Genomic DNA, 22,818 nt, shown 5'->3' on the forward strand with positions numbered 1-22,818 from the left:
AGCCTCGATCTCCCGAAGTGTTGGGATTACAGGCATGAGCCACTGTGCCAAGCCCTTCCTCATTAAAACATTAAGTAAGACCTAGCATAAGGTATAACAGCAATAATAATGAGCAATTTCAATACTTTTACAATATAAGTAAACTGAAGTTAAAACATTTGTGAATTATTTTAGTTTCAGTCATAAATACTGGTAATACAACTGTGATTTAGTGTTATCACAAATGAAAGAATGTTCAATTTCAGTTAGCCATTAATGAAAATAAATGTGACTTTTTTTCCTCAATCATGTTCACACACCCCCGCCACCTTTCCCTAAATTCTGAATATAATAAAAATATCAAAGAAAGCATTTGTGGATAATAAAAAACGTCAACCAGAAAATAACGATATTCATGTTATTGGCTATATTAAGTTTTCTTTTTAACACTTTGACTTTTGTTTTATTTTTATGTTTCAGTCTTGATGGAAAATTAAAAAACACTCACGCCTGCAATCCCAGCACTTCAGGAGGCCGAGGCTGGTGGATCACCTGAGGTCAGGAGTTTGAGACTAGTCTGGCCAACATGGTGAAACCCCATCTCTACTACAAATACAAATATTAGCCGGGCGTGATGACAGGCGCCTGTAATCCCAGCTATTGGGGAGGCTAAGGCAAGAGAATCACTTGAATCTGGAAGGCTGAGGTCGCAGGTCACACCACTGCACTCCAGCCTGGGCCACAGAGTGAAACTGTGTCTCAAAAAAAAAAAAAAAAAAAAAAAGAAAGCAAGCTTCTGCACAGCAAAGGAAACAACAGGGTAAAGAGACAATCTGCTCAACAGGAGAAAATATTTGCAAACTATTCATGTGAAAAGGGACTGATACCAACAATAAATAAGGAAGTCAAACAATTCAACAACAACCAAAAAACAAATAATCCCATTAAAAAGTGGGCAAAATGCTGGCCGCAGTGGCTCACGCCTATAATCCCAGTACTTTGGGAGACCAAGGCTGGAGGACTGCTTGAGCCCAGGAGTTCAAGACCAACAAAGGGAGAACCTCGTCTCTAAAAAAATTTTTTTTAAATTTAGCCAAGCGTGGTAGCATGCTCCTGTAGTCCCCAGTTACCTGGGGTTAAGGGATGGGAGGGTGCTGAAGTGGGAGGATCACTTGAGCCCAGGAGGTGGAAGGCTGCAGTCAGCCATGATTATGCCATTGCATTCCAACCTGGGCAACAGAGAGACCCTATCTTAAAAAAAAAAAAGTGAGCAAAGAACATGAATAGATATTTCTCAAAACAAGACAAACAAGTGGCCAACAGGTATAAGAAAAAATGTTCCAACATCACTAATCATTGGAGAAATGCAAATCAAAATCACTATGAGATACCATCTTCCTCCCGTCAGAATGGCTATTATTTTATTTTTGTTTATTTATTTATATATTTTTTGAGACAGAGTCTCACTTTGTGGCCTGGGCTGAAGTGCAGTGGCGCAATCTCAGCTCACTGCAACCTCCACTTCCCGGGTTCAATTGATTCTCGTGCCTCAGCCTCCTGAGTAGCTGGGACTATAGGCATGCACCACCACACCTGGCTAATTTTTGTATCTTTAGTAGTAATGGTGTTTCACCATGTTGGCCAGGCTGGTCTTGAACTCCTGGCCTCAGGTGATCCGCCCACCTCAGCCTCCCAAAGTGGTGGGATTACAGGCATGAGCGCCTGGCCCAGAATGGCTATTATTAAAAAGACAAAAAAACAACAGATGCTGGTGAAGATGCAGAAAAAAGGGAACTCATACACTGTTAATGGGAATGTAAATTAGCACAGCCACTATATAAAACAGTAAGATTTCTCAAGAACTAAAAATTGAAGTACCATATGATCCAGCAATCCCAATACTGAATATTTATCCAAAGAAAATCAGTTTAACAAACAGGTATCTGCACCCCCCATGTTTACTACAACAATATTCACAATAGCCAAGATATGGAATCAATGTAAGTGCCCATCAATGAATAACTGGATAAAGAAAATGTAGTGTATATACACAATGAAATACTATCAGTTATAAAAAAGAATGAAATCATGTATTTGCAGTAACATGGATGGAACTGGAGTTATGTTAAGTAAAATAAGCCAGGCAGAGAAAGACAAGTATCACATGTTCTCACTCCTATGTGAGAGCTAAACAGTGGACCTCACAAAGATAGAAAGCAGAGTGATGGATACCAGAGACTGGGAAGGGTGCATAAGTGAGGCAAGGGAATGAAGACAGGTTTGTTCATGGGTACAAACACATAGTTAGATAGAAGGAATAAGTTCTAAGGTTCCACAGCAGAGTAGGGTCACCAGTTAACAAAGCATTATATATTTCAAAATAGCTAGAAGAGAGGGCTTAAAATGCTCCCAACACAGAGAAATGATAAATACTGAAGGTGAGGGATACCCTACATAACCTGACTTCATCATTATACATTCTATGCATGTAACCAAATATTACATATACCCCCATAAACATGTATAAATGTTATCAATAAAGAATAAGACTTCAGTAATGAATCTGTGTAATGTCTACTAGACACCAACTGTGTACATGCTTGACCGGTGCTGAAAAAAAAAAAGGGAGAGGAGTGACACCTTGCCATCCTCACCCTGAAGCTAGCTTCATGCTGGCAGCAGCTATCAATAATAGATCAAGAAAGGGAAATCTTAGGAGACCAAATCAGGGCCAAGAATCCAACTTCCTCTCACAGTGAAATTTCACTGCTACTGTCAACTTTAGAGATTCAGGTTTTATTCTTCTTAAGAAAGGCAACATTGCTCTATAATGACAACTTAGTAGATTATTGATTTACATTGTCATCTGTAAAAAAAAAAAATAGCAGTTAATAATGGTTTACACCATTATCAGGACAGTACAAAAACATATTGGGACTGAAAATGTTTCAGTATTTTATGACGACTACCTATTAAAAAAACTGTGATGCATAAAAGCACATACCTGCAATAATTCCAGGGTCATAGGAATATTCTTAAGCTCCTTTAGCAAATCCAATGCTCCAGCCTATAAAATAAAATAATTTCATATTGAATTTCCAAGATAGTAAAACAGTGACTAGCCAGAAATAAGGTTCATGGGAGAATCACAGAAAACACCTAAAGAGGAATAAAATCAGATAAGGAGCAACAGCACCAACCATAGGTTGTAGCCAAATATTCCAATTTGATACTAATTCAATCTATCATATTTCATCTAATCGAATACAATCACATTCTATTTCATTTAATGTTTACTTAATGTACTATATCTGGATAAATCATATCTTTATATTCCATCAATAAAGAAAAAACTATTAAGCTATGATACAGTGTTTTATTATAACTTTTTTCTTTTTTTTTTTTTGAGACAGAGTCTCACTCTGTCGCCCAGGCTGGAGTGCGGTGGTATGATCTCGGCTCGCTGCAACCTCTGCCTCCCCTCCTGGGGTCAAGCGATTCTCCTGCCTCAGCCTCCAAAGTAGGTGAGATTACAGGCATGCGCCACCATGCCGGGCTGATTTTTGTATTTTTAGTGGAGATGGGGGCCAAGTTGGTCTCAAACTTCTGATCTCAGGTGATCCGCCTGCCTCGGCCTCCCAAAGTGCTGGGATTACAGGCATGAGCCACCATGCCTGGCATTATAACTTCTTTTTACTTTTGCTTATTAAGAGAATTATTTTAGTGTTGAAGTTTTTACCACGTCACCTTTTACATATGTAAAAATATACATGTGAGTAAAACAAAATTGGCTAAGGTGTTACTAAAAGTACTTCACATTCAGAACTTTTTGACTCAGATTCAACAGTATCTGTTTTTACCCCACAAAGAGCTGTTTAAGAACACAAGTGACAAAGCATTTCATAGAAGAATCCACAAAAAAGCTAATGCCAGGCTGGCTTTGTAACAGTGTGCACAGCTGCTTTTCACCTCCAGTGCTCTTCACAGTCATTTGGTTCCTCAGGATTCAAAGAGTACTTCACTAATCTCTCTCAGATTTCCTTCCAAGCCAGTGACACTGATTCCACAAGTTTTGATGCTAGGTTTAGCATTCTGCCTGTGAAAAAACACCACAATGGCCATCTGGCCAACGATATGTGTACCTATCCTGCTTTCTAAAATGTTACAGTATGAAAACAGGCACCCTATAAATCAATGAAATACAGGATATCCCCCCCCAAAAAAACAGAAAGAAACATAGCATGTCCCTCATTAAACATGCCAAAGGCAAAAGCGAGCAAAGACTCTCATAGTATCACTTCATTTCTTAAATATAAAATCAAGTAAAGGCTTCTAGTCATGTAATTTTTCATTTAAAGGTGACAGACATAAGGCTTGGCCTTCGAGAATAAAACCATTAGCTTTTATTCTGGTAACGAAAAGTTAGATTATTTTAATTTAACCCAATACCTCATAAATAAAAATTTAAGTTCAATAGAAATTATGACATGTTATTATAAATGTTTTAATTATTTGCTGTTTAAAGATCTCTCCTGATCTTAAAATTCTATAAATTCTTCCTATTTAGAGTCATCTAGAAACAGTAAAACATTAAAGTTGTTGGAAAAGAAATCTAACACTGACTTAAAACATATTATTAAACAAGAATTTCTACAGGTATGACATTTTTGTGGGTAAATGAAGTCTTTAATCCCTTATCTGCAAATTCCCAGAACAAAAACCTTTGAAAAGCAGATTTCTAGATTTCTCATAGGTAAACTCATTTGGCAGCTAAACCTAATCACAACACATGTAAAGCTATTTGTGTTCTATTTATGCCATGTAATGTGAATATTACAACTCACTATAGAAATGTTAAGGCCAGGCGGGGTGGCTCACACCTGTAATCCCAACACTTCAGGAGGCCAAGGTGGGTGCATCACGAGGTCAGGAGTTCAAGATCAGCCTAACCAAGATAGTGAAACCCCATCTCTACTAAAAATACAAAAATTAGCCGGGTGTGGTGGCAGGTGCCTGTAATCCCAGCTACTCAGGAGACTGAGGCAGAGAACTGCTTGAACCCAGGAGGTGGAGGCTGCAGTGAGCTAAGATCTTGCCACTGCACTCCCGACTGGGCAACAGAGTAAGACTCCATCTCAAACAACAAAAAAAGAAATGTTAATGTCTGGTTGCTGAAGTGCCCAAATCCTGCTGGGGGTATTATGTAATATATGATGTATGTACTAAATTATCTTTATAAAATCTGGAATTACCAAATATATGAGACCCTAAGGGTTTTGATTAACAAACTGTAGAAGTCTGGGCAACACAGCATGACCCCCTCTCTACAAAAAATAAAAATAAAAGTTAACTGGCCACAATGACCGTAGTCCTAGCTACTCCAGAAGCTGAGGCGGGAGGACTGCTAGAGACCAGAAGCTTGAGATTACATGAACCATGATCATGCCACTGCAGTCCAGCCCGTGCCGACAGAGTGAGACTCCATGTCTAAAAGAAAAATTAAAAAACAAACAACGACAACCACCACCACCACCACCAAAAAAAAAAAAAAAAAACAGATTGTGGGCCTGTATTCTCTACCATTGACATTTTTCTTCTATCCATATTTCCAGGATTTCTGATCTACTTCTGACCAAGAATCACTTTAAAAGGATAAAGAATCACACTTCTAGAAGTTCCTTAAAAAGCAGGATTTCCTAAATATTAAGTTGCTTCTTCTAACATATCAGCAACAAGACATATAGTTTAAATTGTTTTCAAAGTAGAGGCAATATATTTGCATTAATTTTGTTACTTTCCCTTTCTACTCAGCTTTCTGGTGAGGCCATGGTTGGAAGGAAAAGCTAAAAGTAACACTCATGGTATAAAACTATGACCTTTCTGAAAATTGTACTGTGTTCCAACCAATTCAAGTAAATATTTCACTGACAGATCTTTAAGAAATAACTATGGGCTGGTCGCGGTGGCTCATGCCTGTAATTACAGCACTTTGGGAGGCCGAGGCGGGCAGATCAACCTGAGCTCACGAGTTCGAGACCAGCCTGGCCAACATGGTGAAACCCCATCTCTACTAAAAATACAAAAATTAGCCAGGCGTGGTGGCAGACGCCTGGAATCCCCCAGCTACTCAGGAGGCTGAGGCAGGAGAATCACTTGAACCCAGGAGGTGGAGGTTGCAGTGAGCCGAGATTGTGCCACTGCACTGCAGCCTAGATGACAGAGCAAAACTCCATCTCAAAAAAAACAAAAAAAAAGCCGGGCGCGGTGGCTCAAGCCTGTAATCCCAGCACTTTGGGAGGCCGAGACGGGCGGATCACGAGGTCAGGAGATCGAGACCATCCTGGCTAACCCGGTGAAACCCCATCTCTACTAAAAAATACAAAAAAACCAGCCGGGCGAGGTGGCGGGCGCCTGTAGTCCCAGCTGCTCGGGAGGCTGAGGCAAGAGAATGGCGTGAACCCGGGAGGCGGAGCTTGCGGTGAGCTGCACTCCAGCCTGGGTGACAGAGCGAGACTCCGTCTCAAAAACAAACAAACAAACAAACAAACAAACAAAAAAAAGACAGACAAAAAGAAATAACTATGATGATCGGAATGAGTGAAACGCAAAACAGATAATCATACATTAATTCGGTGACAACAAACTTTGAGTGTTACTACGTGCTTCGCATTGTTAAATACTTCACATAGATTTAATTCCACCTTCACTATAAACCCTAGAGAAGCAAGTATCTATTATCTCCATTTTACAGATGAGGAAATATGTCAAGAAACTTGCACAAGGTCCTATGATTACTAACTAGAAAAGGTAAGATCTACTCCAGTAATGTCAAATGTAACAAGCTCTACTGCGCTGGGGATACAGCAGTGAGCAAGACTGAAACCCTTTCTGATATCAGGAATTTTAAAACAAACAGAAATCTTTGATAATCTATTTCAAACCCTTAATTACACACAAAAAAGAAACTTAAACCCAGAAAAGGAAAGTGACTTGCTCGAGGTCATACTGATGGGTAGTAAGGACATGAACTAGTCACCTGACCCTTATATTGCTGCCCTTTCCCCAGCAGTGCACCAGTGGCAGCACTCCTTTGTGAACTCAGGTAACTAGTACCATCAAACAAGAAGCTGTATTTTAGCCTTCCTCAAGCATCGCCTAAATGTCAAGTCTAGGCCAGGCACAATGGCTCAGCCTATAATCCCAGCACTCTGAGAGGCCTAAGGCAGGAGGAACACTTGAGCCCAGGAGTTCGAGACTAGCCTGGATAACAGAATGAGATCCTACCTCTACTAAAAGAAAAGAAAAGAATACATGTCAAGTCTATGAGATTGTAGCATCTCCTATAGATGATGCAAGAGAAAGAAAGACTCTTCTTTAATTTCCAGAGTTAAATTTAGTTCACACTACTGGCTGAAAGATAAACTACAGCTATCACACTATTTTATTACATTGTTGGTGCTCCTATCTGGCAACAGAAAAAAAAGTGATTTTATAAACGATGATATTCAAAAACTTGTACTATGTGCTTGGTATACTCAAGACTGTGTAGGATACAAACATCCCTCTCCTCAAGGAGATGTAAAAAGGAGGGAATAATAGGGATTTACAGTTAAGAATATGGTATACATATATGACAGATTTAGATTCAAATCCATGCTCTGACATTTGCTAACTACAAGATCTTGGTAATGTTACTTGTTCTTTTCAAGCTTCAGTTTCTTTATATGTAGGTGACCATAATACACCAACCTTGAGGAGTAGTTACAACAGTCAAACGAGGCAACATTACACAGATGAAGTATCAAAATAGAGGGTCTGACACATAGGATGGTTGATGAGGAGTACAAAGATATACAAATAATTACTTATTTCTACCATAACAATAATCTCCAAGGGCCATAAGCCGGCATTTTCAGTGAGCATATTTACGCTCAATCAAGTAAAAGAGTTACTACTTCTACAATAATGTCTTCTTCATAGGCATTATTATAAGATTTCAAGGTTTAAAAATTAAGATATTATCTTTTTTTTTTTTTTTTAGACAGAATCTCACTGTGTCACCCAGGTTGGAGTGCAGTGGCATGATCTCAGCTTGCTGCAACCTCTACCTCCTGGGTTCAAGCGATCATCCTGCCTCAGTCTCCCAAGTAGCTGGGACTACAGGCACCCGCCACCACGCCCAGTTAATTTTTGTATTTTTAGTAGAGATGGGGTTTCACTAAGTTAGCCAGGCTGGTCTTGAACTCCTTACCCCCGTGATCTGCCCACCTCGGCCTCCTAAAGTGCTGGGATTACAGGCTTGAGCCACCGTGCCTGGCCCATTATCTATTTTCTTAAACAATGAATTATAGATATTTGAGTTATAGCTCAGTAACATCACTATAAAGCCAGGACTTATATTACTATGTCATCTCAAATTTGCAGTTAAACCACACCAAAAGCACAAGCAACAAAAGAAAAATATATATATAAATTCATCTTCATCAAAATTAGAATCTTTTATACTTCAAAGGCCACGACCAAGAGTGGACAGACAACCTACAGAATGGGAGACGGTATCTGCATATCTAACAAGGGTCTAGTATTCAGAATATAAAGAACTCTTACAACTCAGTAATAAAAAGATAACCCAATTTAAAAATGGGCAAAGCCATTGTGTACTCCAGCCTGGGCAACATAGCCAGACCCTACTCTTTTTTTTAAAAATGGGCAAAGGATCTGAGCAGACATTTATTTCTCCAGAGAAGATATGCAAATGGCCACGAAGCAATGAAAAGATGCTCAACATTGTTAATCACAAGGGACATGCAAATCAAACCCACAATGAAATACCACTTTACACCCACTAGGAAAGCTATAATCAAGACAAATGATATTGGTGAAAACGAGGTGAAACTGGAATCCTCACACACTGCTAGTTGGAATGCAAAATGGTGCAGCCACATTGGAAAGGTCTGGCAGTTCCTCAAAAGGTTAAACATAGTTACTATATGACCCAGTAATTATTCTCCGAGGTATACACCCAACAGAAATGAAAACATATGTCTACACAAACACTTGTACAGGAATGTTTTTAGCAGTATTATTCACAACAGCCAAAAAGCTGAAACAGCCCAAATGTCCACCAAATGATGAATGAATAAGCAAACTGTGCGGTGGCTCACACCTGTAATCCCAGTACTTTGGGAGGCCGAAGCGGGCAGATCACCTGAGATCAGGAATTCTAGACCAGCCTGGCCAACATGGTGAAACCCTGTCTCTACTAAAAATACAAAAATCAGGCTGGGCAGGGTGGTTGATGCATGTAATCCCAGCACTTTGGGAAGCCGAGGCAGGCGGATCACAAGGTCAGGAGTTCGAGAGCAGCTTGCCCAATATGGTGAAATCCCATCTCTACTAAAATACAAAAATTAGCTGAGCGTGTTGGTGCGCGCCTGTAGTCCCAGCTACTCAGGAGGCTGAGGCAGGAGGATCGCCTGAACCCAGGAGGCGGACGTTGCAGTGAGCCGAGATTGCACCACTGCACTCCAGCCTGGGCAACAGAACAAGGCTCCATCTCCAAAAAAAAAAAAAAAAAATTAGGCGAGGTGGCAAGCACCTGTAATCCCAGCTACTTGGGAGGCTGAGACAGGAAAATCATTTGAACCCTAGAGCAGGAGGTTGCAGTGAGCCAAGAGGGCGCCACTGCACTCCAGCCTGGGCGACAGAGTGACACTCCATCTCCAAAAAAAAAAAAAAAAATTGTGGTACTGTGTATCTACCAGTACAGTGGAGTACTTTTTAGCAATAAAAAGTAATAAAATACTGGTGCATAATATAACATGAACTGACCTTTAAAAGATTATACTAAGACTAGGCGCGGTGGCTCACGCCTCTAATCCCAGCACTTTGGGAGGGTGAGGCGGGTGGATCACCTGAGGTCAGGAGTTTGAGACCAGTCTGACCAACATGGTGAAACCCTGTCTCTACTAAAAATACAAAAATTACCTGGGCATGGTGGCTTGCACCTGTAGTCCCAGCTACTCAGGAGGCTGAGACAGGAGAACTGCTTGAACCTGGGAGGCAGAGGTTGCAGCAAGCCAAGACCGCGCCACTGCGCTCCATCCTGAGCAACAGAGCAAGATGAGACTCTGTCTCAAAAAAAAAAAAAAAAAAAGACTACACTAAGCAAAAGAGGCTAGTTACAAAAGACCAAATACTGTATAATTTCACTGAGAGAAAATTTCCAGCTTTGGCAAACACACAGAGACAGAAAGTATATTATTGGCTGTCAGAGGAGTTTGAGAAATTGGTGGGGGCACATGAGGCCTGAATGAGCAGTGACTGCTTAATAGGTACAGGGGTTTTTTTGCAGTGATGAAAACGTTCTAAAATTATACAGCAGTAATAGTTACACAAACCTGTAAATACACTAAAAGCCACTGAATTAACAGCTGACCCTCAAATAACATGGGTTTAAACTACACAGAGCCACTTGAGAATTTTCTTTCACCTCTGCCACCCTAGATGACAAAACCAACTCTTCCTTTCTCCTCAGCCTATTCAATGTGAAGACAAGTAGAATGAAGACCTCTATGACAATCCATTCCCACTTCATCAACAGTAAACATATTTTCTCTCCTTTATGATTTTATTTTCTTTTCCTTTTTTTTTTTTTTTTGAGATGTTGTCTCCCTCTTTCGCCCAGGCTGAGTGCCTATAATCCCAACACTTTGGGAGGTCAAGGCAGGTGGATCACTTGAGTCCAGGAGTTCTAGACCAGCCTGGGCAATATGGTGAAACCACATCTCTACAAAAAATACCCAAAAAAGGCTGGGCTCAGTGGCTCACGCCTGTAATCCCAGCAATTTGGGAGGCTGAGGCAGGTGGATCACTTGAGATCAGGATGTTGAGACCAGCCTGAGAAAAATGGCAAAATCCCATCTCTACTAAAAATACAAAATTAGTTGCGTGTGGTGGCACACACTTGTAGTCCCAGCTACTCGGGAAGCTGAGGTGGGAGAGCTGCTTAAACCCAGGAGGCAGAGGTTGCAGTGAGCCAAGATCATGCCACCACACTCCAGCCTGAGTGACATGACAGAATGAGTTACACTACTACAAAAGTTATACTACTTGACCGCATGCAGGTAGGGAGGGGGGATGGTGTGAGCACCACAACCCCTGCATTGTTCAAGAGTCAACTACACTTTAAGAGTGAATTTAATTCTATTTCTCAATAAAGCTGTTATTAAAAATTGTGTAGTCATTCTAAATTTTGACTTATGCTAATTAATCTAACTGATATAGATATGAAAGTTTTGTTGCAGTTGCTGTTTTAACTCAGGTACTTGGAAATGTAAATAAATATTTCAGGTATCCCAGCTCCTAGGAAATTCTAACATCTAATTTCAATTTCTCTCCCTGCAATTTAATTCCACTCAACCTTGAGCCTTCAATTAAAGAAAGAAATAAACCTCAACACTACCCATAAAATCTCTCCATGAACTTCAAAACTTTATGTTCTTGCCTCAATCCTCCTTCTATAATCTAAATGAATCTTTTACAAAGAAAGGCAACCTCAGATTGTTTTTTAGGCCTTACTACATCCTTTAGGCCCACAATCCTACACTAGAAGCATTTTATATTCACTTAATCTTTACGAAATTATCTCCAGTTTACCATGACGAAAAACATTTTAGTGATGACAAAGAACTTGCCTAAAATCACACAGCTAGAGTTCAGAAAAGCCAGGATTTGAACACACATTAGGAGTCAGACTTGGTTACCGACATCAAATCAAAGTGACGAGACGAAAGCTTAAGCAGAAAACAGCTAATACCTAAAAATTTTGAACTACTTTCCGTAGTTCACTGTGGCTTGGTCATGTGCACTTGAGATCAAGTACACATGTGGGACAACATCTTGGGTAGAACTAGGGTCAGGATATTGATCTAGGTATCTAGGGAAACACACCTGCCCCAAAACAGCAAGTTTACACTCTTACTTGCTGATTTTATATTCACTTAATTGTATCCATGCATGGTTCAAAAACAGATGCAAGGGTCTTCTAGAGAGACACTGTAGCTTAACAGAGTAGTACTAGTTTTGGAGCAAAACAGATTTAGATTCACATCTTCACTTGGCCACTTACTAGCTATTTGGCTTAAAACAATTCATTTAACTTTTCTAAATACTTAGCATCCTCATTTTCAGAATGAGGATAATACTCATCTTGCAAAGTTGCCTGAGGAATAAATGGAATAAGGTGGGTAAGTATTTAGCAGAATACCTGGCTCAGAGTAATAGCTCAATAAATGGTAAGCTGTTTTTATTTTAGTTAAGTGTGACACCTACGGTTTTAGTAAAACAAAATTATTCAGGTAAAGCAGCAGCATGTTAAAATACTTTTTAAAATTATATCTAAATTTGCACTTAAATTTGTCAATTTTGATAACTATTACTCTTCAAACTTAACTTTTTCAGGTTGGACGCAGTGGCTCACATCTGTAATCCTAGCACTCTGGGAGGCCGGGGCGGGCAGATCATCTGAGGTCAGGAGTTCAAGACCAGCCTGGCCAATAGGCTGAAATCCCATCTCTACTAAAAATACAAAAATTAGCCAGGCACGGTGGTGCACACCTGTAGTCCCAGCTACTAGAGAGGCTTGAACTGGGGGGCAGAGGTTGCAGTGAGCCAAGATTGCACCACTGCACTCCAGTCTGGGTAACAGAGTGAGACTGTCTCAAAAAAAAAAAAAAAGAAAAGAAAAAGGAAAAAAGTTAACTTTTTCATAATATAAAACATTTAAAAAGTTGTGAGAAAAATGTGAAAACTACAGAAAAAAAGAGAAACAAATATACCATAATTCTACAATCCCTAAAACACATTCTACTGAATTACTGAACACTTAAAAAGCCATCTGTGGGCCGATGATGTATTTGGGGAAAAGACAAGTGTCATTCTAACCATTTCTCTTTCTCTGTATTTCATCAGCCTGTCTGAACTTCCAGAGGACAGGCAGGGAAAATGCTGGGGAAAACAAAAGTACAAAAGCCAGTCAGTTGTACTTTTCTTTTTGGGAGGCAAGTTTTCATACTGGAAAAGTTTTGAACTACCTGAAAACTTAGATTTGAGAAGAAAACTTAGATTTGAGGATTATTTGTGGAGTTTGTTCTCATTCTCTTCCAGGCTCATTACAAAAGATCTGAAAATTTGTTGATGATTTGAGAACTGCAGATAAATATGAACTTATCTTCTCCACACTTGCCCACTAAAAAATTACTCATTTTAAGAAACACCTATTAGAAGAAACAAAATCAAGCAAACATCTAAAGCATTAGATGATTAAAGGATACATATTACAGACTAAGTTGGAGAGAAAATTACCCAACAAATGGCTTTTTTCCCCGGGAGCTTCTACTGTGCAAGTCTGGGGATCTCCAGGCACAGAGAAAAATTTTCCAGTTTAAATAATGAAAATGTTACAATAACCAGATAACCTACCAAATAACCAGAATTTGAAGTGGGACATGAAGGGCCATATCAATGGGGGAAAAAATGGCACTGGTAATATCTAGAACAGAAAATAAACAGGAAATACTTTAAAAGGCCAAAATTTGCAAATACAGATTAACAGGGTATGAAATGAAACAGTGGGCAATGCACCTGTTAAAGGAAAAAGGGGAACAGAGGATGTTTGAAGTCTTATGTATTTAGTGCTAGCACTAATTCCTGATCTAGCTGTCATGTGGAAAGCATGCTGTCCTGAAGAAAACCTGGGTCCTGGCTTATTCCAAACTACACAGTACTTAATTTAAGTAGTAGTACCTAACCTCTCAGTGTCTTAATCTGTAAAATGGATGCCCTTTATGTATTCACAGCTCTGTGTGAGTCACAAAAGAATTCTGAGCAGATGCTTTTTAACTCCAAAGTGCTGTACAAATCAGAGCATCCCTTTTCTCTTCACATTAGTTTGACATGGAATTTACTTCATAGATGGAAGAAAAATTATTTCAGGTACATTGATGATGAAAACGTGCCGAACGTGGTGAAACAAAGTTAGGTGAAGACAATTATAGAAGTTTACCTGAGAGGCCAGGCGCGGTGGCTCACGCCTGTAATCCCAGCACTTTGGGAGGCCGAGGTGGGCGGATCACCTGAGGTCAGGAGTTTGAGACCAGCCTGGTTAACATGGTGAAACCCCGTTTCTACTAAAAATACAAAAAATTAGCCAGGCGTGGTGGCACACGTCTGTAATCCCAACTACTCGGAAAGCTGAGGCAGGAGAATCACCTGAACCCGAGAGGCGGAGGTTGCAGTGAGGCCGGATCAAGTCATTGCACTCCAGCTTGGGCAACAAGAGTGAAACTCTGTCTCAAAAAAATAAGTTTAGCTGAGAACAGATGAGTCTGAATCAAGGGACTGAAATCAAGGACTGAATCAAGGGACAAATGGGCAAACTGTAGAAACTAGTCGTATGACCACTTCTTACAAACCACAAAAGGACATGCTCACATAAACATTCATCAATAACAAGAAAATGTCATCAGTATTAACGGTAAACCACTTAAAAAATACCCAACAATATGATTTGTCCAAATCCCTTTACCAGGATTCTGGTGAATGTGCGTGCTTTAGTCATAACTCTTCTGTATATTACGACAGCACAAGACCCGCTTTTTATAAAACGTTTAGCAACTCGCCAAGAAACTGGCACACTTTACCTTTTTAATCGCTAAGCAAACATGCACCTCAGCTGAGATAACCAGGCGAATGTTCAGCCCTCTTCAAAAATAAGATACAAGAGTTTTACAGTTTACCAGCCTGATGTCTAATACCGATCACAAGCCTCTATTTAATGCTCTTTCTAGATGTTGGCCACAGATCACAGAAGAGTCCATTCTTTCAAATTCTGAGGACTTTCTACGCTTCAATTCCTAAGCTAAATTGCCAAGGTTTTACTACCACAAAAGTTTAAAGTCAACGGAGAGCGTGCCCTAATCTCTAAATCGATTAGGTTTATTACACGGCACCAGCGAGGAGGGACTGGAAATACAAGAACGAGCTGGTCCAATCGCCGGTGGCCGCGGGACCCGACGCCCTGGGCCCGGACACCCTCCCCGGGGACGCGGGCGCCACGGGCCCGGCTCCCAGACGAGAGGTTGCAGGAGAAGGGGAGGGAGAAGGAGCGGGGGGCCCTAGAGCCGGACCGCGGTTCGGCCTCCCTCCTGGCCCGCGCCTCTCGCCGCGCTCACCGCGTTCTTCTTCTGCACCATCTTGTCCATCTTCTTGGCAAAGCGGACCACTTCGTCCTCCATGGCTCCGGCAGGTCTTCTCCGCGCCCAGCCCGCTGGCAAGGGGAAGTGGGCGAAGCTGGAACGGAGGACACGGCAGGAGCGACCCCCAGCGCGCGGCAAGCCCCACCACCGCAGGCCCGGGCCTAGGCTCCCTTCCTCACAAACCAAGCCCGCGGCGGCGGCGGCGGCTGTGGCGGCGGCAGCAGCTCCTCCTCCCCAGGCAGCGACAATCGAACACCGCGCGCGACATGCAGGCGCTACCAATTGACTGCAGATCGCTGGGAGGGGGCGAGCCCAGGTTCCCGCCAGGCGGGCGTCGGGCTAGTGGGCAGGCGTGGCTTCCGGCTAGAGGGTCATGGAAGATGCCAGGTTTTGCTGCGCGTTCACCTCCGGCCCCGCCTCCGCACAGGGCGGGTTTTCGGCCCTCGGTTACCTCCTGACAGCCTGAAGTTTTAGAACCCGCGGAGGCCCAAGGAGCTCGAAACAGGGGCAGATTCCGAGCATGGAACTTTGGCAGGTTTTAAAGTCTGTGGGAAGCCAAGCACTTTCTCCATAGGAGACTGCTACAGGGAAAAACGGAACCCGCGTCCCCTAAATTAGGTTACGGAGTTAGTCGTTTTAAGAGTTCCTTTTTTTGGAGACCAAGCCTCGCTCTGTCGCCAGGCTGGAGTGCAGTGGCGCGATCTCGGCTCCCTGCAACCTCTGGCCCCCAGGTTCAAGCGATTCTCCTGCCTTAGCCTCCGGAGTAGCTGGGACTACAGGCGCCCGCCACCACGCCCGGCTAATTTTTTGTATTTTTAGTAGAGACAGGGTTTCACCAAGTTGGCCGGGATGGTCTTGATCTCTTGTCCGCCCGCCTCGAGCTCCCAAAGTGCTGGGATTACAGACCTGAGCACTGCGCCCGGTTAAGCGTTCCTTTTAAAAAAAAAAATCGGACGGGCGCGGTGGCTCACGCCTGTAATCCCAGCACTTTGGGAGGCCGAGGCGGGTAGATCACCTGAGGTGAGGAGTTTGAGACCAGCCTGACCAACATGGAGAAATACCCTCACTACTAAAAATACAAAATTAGCCGGGTGTGGTGGCCTGTAATCCCAGCCACTCGGGAGGCTGAGGCAGGAGAATTCGCTTGAACCCGGGAGGCGGAAGTTGCGGTGAGCCGAGACTGCCGTTGCACTCCAGCCTGGGCGACAAGAGCAAAACTCCGTCTCAAAAAAACCAAAAAATAAATAAAAGTCAAATCGTTCGTGAGCTCCTAGAGTACTGAGACCCAGTCTTGGGAAAGGAAGTTTGAATAGTTGAAGAACAGTTGACAGAAACCTTCTGGTCAGAAATTACACAAGGCATCCCACCAGCTTCTGAGGATCAGAGAGGAAGGTGACTTAAGTTGTGACAGGGTTCATAGTGGAGAATGCAGGCTCCTCCAAAAAGTCTTTCCCCACTTAAACCCTTCACTACCAACTCATGCTATTTGCAGGTATAACTCCCACACCACGTAACTATCATTCATCAAAATACACCACCTAATAATGTTCTTTCTATACTGAGATGACAGGTTTTTCCTGGTTCTGACTCACTCATTTAGGGAAGAAGTATTGGGATCGTTTCCCTATTTCGTTTCATTTTAACGTTATCTTTTTATTATTAATTTCCAGCTTAAATTTTAGTATTTGTTGAGATTTATCTTGTCAATTTTTTTTTTTTTTTTTTTTTGAAACGGAGTTTTGCTCTTATTGACCAGGCTGGAGTGCAGTGGTGCGATCTCGGCTCACTGCATCCTCTGCCTCCCGGTTCAAGAGATTCTCCTGCCTCAGCCTCCCCAGTAGCTGGGACTACAGGCGCCCACCACCACACCCGGCTAATTTTTTGTATTTTTAGTGGAGACGGGGTTTCACCATGTTGGCCAAGCTGGTCTTGAACGCCTGACCTCAGGTGATCTGCCCACCTCGGCTTCCCAAAGTGCTGGGATTACAGGCGTGAGCCACCGTGCCCAGCCTATCTTGTCAACTTTTATGTATATCTATGTGTTCTAAAAAAGAACACACAGAAAAATTGTTTTCTACAGAAAATGTTGCAATATTTACATCCCTGTTTGCTGTCTGCTTGATGCCTCAATTAATGAGTATGTAAAAATTTCCCTTTATGATGTGGATTTGTATATTTATTCTAATAATTCTGTCATTTTTCTTTTTTCCCAAAGAATCAGTTGATTTTTTTTACTGTAAAATACACATAACACAAAATTTATGCTTGTAACTAGTTTTCTTTTTTCATGCTACCTTGTCTAAGACCAATTTTAACTATTTTCTTAGATTTTAATTCATTTTATTTTATTTTTTATTTTTTTTAGGCAAAGTCTGGACCTGTCACCCAGGCTGGAGTGCAGTGGTGCGATCTCGGCTCACTGCAACCTTTGCCTCCCAGGTTCAAGCAATTCTCCTGCCTCAGCCTCCCAAGTAGCTAGGATTACAGGTGCCCACCACCACGCCCTGGTAATTTTTGTATTTTCAGTAGAGGTGAGATTTTACTACGTTAGCCAGGGTGTTCTCAAAATCCTGACTTCCAGTGATCTGCCCACCTCAGCCTCCCAAAGTGCTGGGATTACAGGTGTGAGCCACCACGCCTGGCCTGTTTTAGCTATTTTAAAGTGTAAAGGCCTGGTGTGTACATACCCAGTGTGCATGGGATATGGCAAAAGCAACGCTCAGATGGAAATGTATAGCTGTAGACACCTATGTTTAAAAATAAAGATCTCTGGCCAGGCGCAGTGGCTCACGCCTGTAATCCCAGAACTTTGGGAGGCCAAGGTGGGCGGATCACCTGAGGTCAGGAGTTCAAGACTGGCCTGGCCAACATGGTGAAACCCTGTCTCTACTAAAAATACAAAAATTAGCCGTCCTGGTGATGGGCGCCTGTAATCCCAGCTGCTCGGGAGGCTGAGGCAGGAGAATCGCTTAAACCCAGGAGGTAGAGGTTGCAGTGAGCTGAGATTGTGCCACTGCACTCTAGCCTGGGTGACAGAGCGAGGTTCCATCTCAAAAATAAATAAGTAAATATAAAATAAAATGAAGTGTACAATTCAGTGGCATTTCTAACAATAGCATTGTAGTAGCATCATCACCACTCGATAGTTCCCAAAAGTTTTCCAAAAATGTTCATCACCTCAAAAAGAAGCCCAATATCAATTAAGCAGTCACTCCTGATTCCTTTCTCCCCTCAACCCTTGGCAACCACTAATTGGCTATCTCTACAGTCTTGAATATTCTGAACATTTTACATATTTAATAAATAGAATCCTAGAATATGTGACCTTTTCAGACTGGCTTCTTTCACTTAGCATATTTTTAAGGTTCACCTGTGTTGTAGCTGTGTCAGTACTTCATTCCTTTTTATGGCTGAATAATATTGCATTGTATATAGATAACATTTTTAAAATTCATTCATCACATGATGGACGTAAGCATTGTTTCCACCCACCTTTCACTACACATTTTCACTCTTGTGAATAGTGCAGCTATGAACGTTCCTATATAAAGTTTTGTGGGAACACGTGTTTCCAGTTCTTTTGGGTGTGAACCTAGGAGTGGAATTGTTGGGTTTCATGGTAATTCTACATTTAAATTTGAGGAACTGTCCATCTGTTTTCCACGGCAGTTGCACCATTTTTACATACCCATCAGAAACACAGTAGGGCTCCAACTTCTCTGCATCTTTGTCAACAACTGTTTTTGTCCTTTTTCTTCTTATTATTATTTTATTTTGAGGTGGCATTTCACTTTTGTTGCCCAGGCTGGAGTGCAGTGGTACAATCTCAGCTCACTGCAACCTCTACCTCCCGGATTCAAGTGATTCTCCTGCCTCAGCTTCCGGAGTAGCTGGGATTACAGGCTCCTGTCATCATGCCCAGCTAATGTTTTGTATTTTTAGTAGAGATGGTGTTTCACCATATTGGCCAGGCTGGTCTTGAACTCCTGACCTCAGGTGATACGCCTACCTTGGCCTCCCAAAGTGCTGGGATTACAGGAGTGAGACACTGTGCCCAGACTGTTTAGTTCATTTTTAGAACTCTAATTATCTGATGAGGTAAGAAATGGTATCTCATTGTGACTTTGATTTGCATTTCCCTAATGATTAATGATGTTAAGCATATTTTCATGTGTGTGTTGGCCATTTCTATGGTTGTTTTTTTTTTTTTTTTTTTTTTAGATGGGGTATCACTCTGTTGTCTGGGCTGGATTACAGTGGCGCAGTCTCGGCTCACTGTAACCTCCAGCTCCCGGGTTCAAGCAATTCTACCACCTCAGTCTCCTGAGTAGCTCGGATTACCAGGGAGCACCACCACCCCTGGCTAATTTTCACACTTTTAGTAGAGATGGGTTTTCACCATGTTGGCCAGGCTGGTCTGGAACTCCTGACCTCAGGTGATCCACCCACCTCAGCCTCTCAAAGTGCTGGGATTACAGGTATGAGCCACCTCCCCCAGCCGTCTATGATTTCTCTAGAGAAATGTCTATTCTAGTATTTTGCCCAAGTTTTAACTGAGTTGTGTTTATGTTGTTAAGTTGTAAACGTTCTTATATAATTCTGGACTCTAGAGCCTGGAGATAAATATGTTTTGCAAGCATTGTTTCCTTTCCCATTTTGTGGGTTATCTTTTCAGTCTTTTTTTTCTTTTTTTGAAACAGGGTCTCACAGTCGCCCAAGCTGAGTGCTGTGGTGTGATCACAGCTCATTGCAGCCTCCACTCTTTGGGCTCAAGCAATTCTCTTGCCTCTGCCTCCTGAGTAGTTGGGACTACAGGCACATACCACCATGCCCAGCTAATTCTGGATTATTTGTAGAGACAGGGTCTCACTATGTTGCCCCGGCTGGTCTCGAACTCCCCAACCCCGGCAATCCTCCCACCTCAGCCTTCCAAAGTGCTGGGATTCCAGGTGTGAGCCACCTCGCCCAGCCTCTTTTCAGTCTCTTGATATTGACCTTTCATGCATAAACTTTATATTTTACCAAAGTCCAATTCATAAATTGCTTTTATTACTTGTGCTTTTGGTGTCAAATCTCAGAAAGAGTTGCAAATCCAAGGTCATGAAGATTGACCATTGCCATTTTAACAATATTAAGTCTATTAATTCATTACAATGGGGTATCTTTCCATTTATTTAGATCTATTTTAATTTCTTTAAGCAATATAAAATAGTTTTCATTGTGCAACTCTTGGCTAAATTCACCTCATTGGCTAAATTTATTCTTGGTATTTTATTTTATTTTGTTATCTATATTATATTATCTTTTATTAATTTTTATTTTATTGAGACAGGGTTTTGCTCTGTCACTCAGGCTGGAGTGCAGTGGCATAATCATATCTCACTACAGCCTCAATGTCCTGAGCTCAAGAGATCCTCCCACCTTGGTCTCCCAAAGCGCTGGGATTACAGGGATGAGCCACAGTTCCTTGCCCTAATCTTTTCTTTTGCCTCTAATTAATCTTTAATAAATTTCCTTCTGACACTTGGGATTTACTTTTCTTTTTTTTTTTTTTTTTTTTTTTTTTTTTTGAGACGCAGTCTTGCTCTGTAGCCCGGGCTGGACTGCAGTGGCCGGATCTCAGCTCACTGCAAGCTTCGCCTCCCGGGTTTATGCCATTCTCCTGCCTCAGCCTCCGGAGTAGCTGGGACTACAGGCGCCCGCCACCTCGCCCGGCTAGTTTTTTGTATTTTTAGTAGAGACGGGGTTTCACCGTGTTAGCCAGGATGGTCTCGATCTCCTGACCTCGTGATCCGCCCGTCTCGGCCTCCCAAAGTGCTGGGATTACAGGCTTGAGCCACCGTGCCCGGCCTGGATTTACTTTTCTTCTCTTTTTCCAATTCCTTAAGGCATAAAGTTAGGTAATTAATGTCAGATTTTTCTTTTCTTTTTTTTTTTTTTGAGACGGAGTTTTGCTCTTGTTGCCCAGGCTGGAGTGCAACGGCATGATCTCTGCTCACCGTAACCTCCACCTCCCGGGTTCAAGCCTCAGCCTCCCGAGTAGCTGGGATTACAGGCACATGCCACCACGCCCAGCTAATTTTGTATTTTTAGTAGAGACGGGGTTTCTCCATGTTGGTCAGGCTGCTCTCGAACTCCTAACCTCAGGTGATCGCCCGCCTCAGCCTCCCAAAGTGCTGAGATTTACAGGCATGAGCCACCACGCCTGGCTGAGATTATTCTTTTTCGTGAGCTATAAATTTCCCTCTGAGCACTGTTTTCACTGCATTTCATGAGTTTTGGTATATCGTAGCTTTGTTTTCATTTGTCTCAAAATATTGTTCTATTTTCTGATTTCTTTTTGAAATTGTATGAGTGTATTATTTCAACATAATTGTGAAATTTCCTTTTTTCCTTCTGTTATTTATATCTAGCTTCATCACATTATAGTTAAAGAAATACTTTGTATGATTATGATTTTTAAAAATTCTTTGGCTGGGCATGGTGGCTCACACCTGTAATCCCAGCATTTTGGAAGGTTGAGGTAGGAGGATTGCTTGAGCTCAGGAGTTCAAGATCAACCACCATAGGGAGGCAACATAGTGAGATCTCACCTGTACTAAAAAAAATAAAAAATAAAAAAATAGCCAGTCATGGTGGCATGTACCTGTACTCCCAGTTACTGGGGAGGGTGAGGTGGGAGGATCACTTGAGTCTGGGAGACAGAGGTTGCAGTGAGCTATGATTGTGCCACTGCACTCCAGCCTGGATGACAGAGCAAGACCCCTGACTCAAAATAAATAAAGAAATAAAAACAAGGCTGGTCATGGTGGCTCATGCCTATAATCCCAGCACTTTGGGAGGCTGACCTCAAGATCACTTGATGTCAGGAGTTTGAGACCAGCCTGGCCAACATGGTGAGACTCTGTCTCTGCTAAAAATACTAAAAATTAGCCGGGCATGGTGGCAGGCACCTGTAATCCCAGCTACTCAGGAGGCTGAGGCAGGAGAATCGCTTGAACCCTGGAGGCAGAGGTTGCAGTGAGCCAAGATCACGCCATTGCCCCTAGCCTGGGCAACAAGAGCAAGGCTCCATCTCAAGAAAAAAAAAAAAAGAAAAGAAAGAAAGGAAAAATAAAAAAAGAAATAAAAACAAAAATTTATTGAGGCCAGGTGCAGTGGCTCATGCCTGTAATCCCAGCAGTTTGGGAGGCTGAGGCAAGCAGATCACTTGAGGTCGGGAGTTCGAGACCAGCCTGGCCAACGAACATAGCAAAACTCCGTCTCTACTAATACAAAAATTAGCCATGCATGGTGGTGCGCCTGTAGTCCCAGCTACTTGGGAGGCTAAGATATGAGAAACATTTGAACCCGGGGGTGGAGGTTGCATTGAGTTGAGAGCCCGCCACTGCACTCCAGCCTGGGTGACAGAGAAAGACTCTGCCAAAAAATTGAAAATAAAAAAATTGAGACATTTAATTTGTCTAACATATGACTAATTCTGGAGAATGTTCCCTGTACACTTTGGAAAAATATGTATTCTTATGGGTGATGTGTACTGTATGTACTACATCTAGTTGGCTTATAATGTTTAAGTTCTGTA

At 42.0% G+C, this 22,818-nt stretch overlaps 1 protein-coding gene across 2 annotated transcripts in view; it reads right to left on the bottom strand.

Moving 5' to 3' along the window:
- The window catches only part of TCEA1 (transcription elongation factor A1), a 58,274-nt gene extending 42,672 nt beyond the window's left edge, over window positions 1-15,602 (bottom strand). Inside the window, exons 1-2 of one of the 2 annotated variants that reach the window (XM_073018085.1) lie at window positions 15,213-15,602; window positions 2,984-3,046 (exon numbers count right to left, since the gene is read on the bottom strand). In XM_073018085.1, coding sequence (XP_072874186.1) covers window positions 2,984-3,046; window positions 15,213-15,275 — 126 coding nt within the window. In that variant the 5' untranslated portion in view covers window positions 15,276-15,602. The remainder of the gene's footprint in view (window positions 1-2,983; window positions 3,047-15,212) is intronic. The other variant, XM_073018086.1, reaches the window with a different exon arrangement.
- Window positions 15,603-22,818: the final 7,216 nt, after the last annotated feature.

Source organism: Chlorocebus sabaeus, chromosome 8 (genome assembly GCF_047675955.1).
Source record: "Chlorocebus sabaeus isolate Y175 chromosome 8, mChlSab1.0.hap1, whole genome shotgun sequence".
Classification (NCBI taxonomy): Eukaryota; Metazoa; Chordata; class Mammalia; order Primates; family Cercopithecidae; genus Chlorocebus; species Chlorocebus sabaeus.